This window comes from Natator depressus, chromosome 11, assembly GCF_965152275.1.
Source record: "Natator depressus isolate rNatDep1 chromosome 11, rNatDep2.hap1, whole genome shotgun sequence".
In the NCBI taxonomy this organism is placed as follows: Eukaryota; Metazoa; Chordata; order Testudines; family Cheloniidae; genus Natator; species Natator depressus.
The window spans coordinates 81,252,232-81,255,075 of NC_134244.1; the positions used below are offsets into that span (position 1 = coordinate 81,252,232).

General features: G+C 50.6%; 1 protein-coding gene across 1 annotated transcript; it reads left to right on the plus strand.

Moving 5' to 3' along the window:
* Window positions 1-557: 557 nt before the first annotated feature.
* LOC141996281 (uncharacterized) lies at window positions 558-2,431 on the plus strand. The gene is given in 4 exon segments (XM_074968272.1): window positions 558-684; window positions 1,042-1,155; window positions 1,296-1,639; window positions 1,641-2,431. Coding segments are annotated over 4 exon segments (1,170 nt in total). The 3' UTR covers window positions 2,226-2,431.
* Window positions 2,432-2,844: the final 413 nt, after the last annotated feature.

A 2,844-nucleotide genomic window follows, 5' to 3' on the forward strand; every position in this document is an offset into this window, starting at 1 on the left:
TACCTTCTGACCTTAATATCTATGAATCTATGAGTGCAGGGGACTGGACTTGATGACCTTGCAAGGTCTCCTCTAGTCCTACAATTCTATGGGTCTGTGAAAACAATGGGAGCTGGTGGCCACCTTCACTCAGGACAGCCTCTCTTCCACATGCCAAAGGGTAGGGAAATAGTGGCCATCTTGAGTAAGGGCATTTTGGCATCAGGCCCTCCCTCACAATGGGAGAAGGTGGCCATTTCAAATAGGGGAAAATGTGTGATTTCATAGCCAGGAATGGTGCGATCATGAGAAATTTTTCAAATCCCAGATAAGCATTGTGAGATCCAGGATAAAATCACCAGAGTTGGCAGCTCTGGGCATCTCAGTTTCAGCGTAGTAACAGCGTGCTTTTCATTTAATCTTTCCGAAATTTCCCCCCTCCTCCCAGCCCCCAGGACTGTTCCTTCTCTCTGTGGCCGAGGGGGATGTTCCCAGCTCTTTCTGCGACTGAGCTGGGGGGGGGAGAGCTGTGGCTGGGACAGCAGGTTGTAAGTGGGGGACTCTTGTTGCTGATACAGATGCCGGTGACCTTTGAGGAGGTAGCTGTGTATTTCACCCAGGGGGAATGGGCCCTGCTGAACCCGGGTCACAGAGCTCTCTACAGGGACGTCATGCAGGAGAACTATGAGAACGTGATCTCGCTGGGTAAGGATTCCTGTTCTCTTGGTGTTAGAAACTGGGCATCTTTGACGTGCCCAGGTCGGCTTCTCCCCAGGGTTCTTCCCTGATCCCTTAGATTTCAGGGGAATCAGTCCCATAGTCCCAGGCTCAGTAGGGTTAGGAAGGTGTAAAGAGTTTGCACAGTGATGCTGTACCAGAGTCATAAAATCCCCCAGTGAGTGGAGATCCCAGAATCCCCTTCTGCCCTCCCCAAAGGCTCTCCAGGAACACTTCCTATCCCTTTGGTTTAAACAAGGGCACCCACTCACCCAGCACACCTGGAAACAGCTGTCTGAGAACAACGGTAAAACTCAGCTCACTTCATTTCTTTTCCCGGAGCAGGTTTTCCAATTCCCAAGCCCAGCATGATCTCCCAGCTGGACCGAGGGGAAGAGCCATGGGTCCCCAATGTCCAGGGGTCCCAGGCTAGAGAGGTCCTGAGAAACATCCCCAGAGGTGAGAAATTGGTTAAATGGATATCATTCTTCCCAGCCATTGTTTTGGTTTGTGTCCCCACTTCTCTGTTCCATTTTCTGACCTTTCCATTCCCCCCACACAGGGACTGACTCCTGTCCGGATTCTCTCTGTCCCAGCAGGTGATGAGATGGTGAGTGAAGAGAATCCTTGTCCAGCAGGTCCTGAGAGAATGGAACCAAAGGGGACGTTGCTGGGAAGGTGTGAAGTGGATGATCCCCAGAGTCCTGGGCAGGGACAAGCCCCAGAAACTCAGTGCAGGCCAGAGAAGCAGCAGGGAAACCCCCCAGGGAAGATGCTGGGTGAATCCACTCACCGAGGGGGAGGTTCAGAGGATCCCAATGAGGCCACGATCCAGCCGAGAACCTGCACTAAGGAGAAGCGGTTTGAATGTGCTGAGTGCAGGAAACGCTTCAGTTGTAAAGAACACCTTATTAGACATCAGAGATCTCACACAGGAGAGACCCCCCTATTACTGCCCTGAGTGTGGAAAACAATTCAATGACCAATCAATCCTTATTAGACATCAGCGAACCCACACAGGAGAGATACCCCATAAGTGCCCTGACTGCAGGAAATGTTTCAGTCAGAGGTCAGGCCTTATTATGCATCAGACGATCCATACGGGAGAGAAATGGCATAAATGCCCTGACTGTGGACAAACCTTCACTCAGAGAGGGCATGTGACTAGACATCGGAGGACTCACACGGGCGAGAGACACTACGGATGCCCCGAGTGTGGAAAAAGGTTCACTTCCACCTCTGACCTTATTGTACACCAGAGAGTCCACATGGGAGAGAAACCCTATAACTGCCTCGACTGTGGGAAAAGCTTCAGTCACAGCCATCACCTTACTGACCATCGGAGAATCCACACAGGAGAGAGACCCTATATCTGCCCCGACTGTGGGGAGAGCTTCAAAAGTAAATCTGGCTTCAAAGTCCATCGGAGAAGGCACACGGGAGAGTGCCCCTATCAATGTTCCATCTGTGGGGAAAGATACAAGACCAGGACCTCTCTAACATGCCACATGAAACGCCATACAGACTAGTGCCGGCCACTTCCCCTCCTCCTCTCTGCATCTGTAGAGATGGGAAGAATCATGGGGATAATGAACAGTTGCCCAATTCCCTAGAGAATCAAGTGGCACCACTAGTGACGTGTGTGCTGTGTGTCTCAATAAGATGGAGGCACCAGGCGAGTGACATTATTATTATTACTGTATTGCAGTATTCTCTAACCCTTTCCCATCCCTTCCCAGCTATCTCTGTCAGGGGCAGGCTGAAGGATTTAGCTGAAGTTCCTTGTCCCTGTTTTCAGCCCGGGGCTCCATTCACATTATTGCATACTGGGATTATTCCTGAAATTGCCGCCCTGGGAGGCATTTTCTCCCCATTTCTGCATGGGGTGGCAGGGAGAGGTCTGAAATTTCTGGGAAGTCAGGTGTCTGTGGAGTCTTTATTGCTCATTGAATGATTTTCTCAGTATTGTTCAGTTATTTGTTCCCTCCCCCAAATTAAGATGCAAATAAAACTTCTGGCAAATCTCATTTTCCTGAGCAGCCTGGGAATTTCATTGGTTCTTGAGCTCTGGGAGGGGGAGAGGCCAAGTGTCCCAGACTGGGCAATTTGTCTCCCTCTGCAGGAATCACTCATTCCCTCATGTTCAGC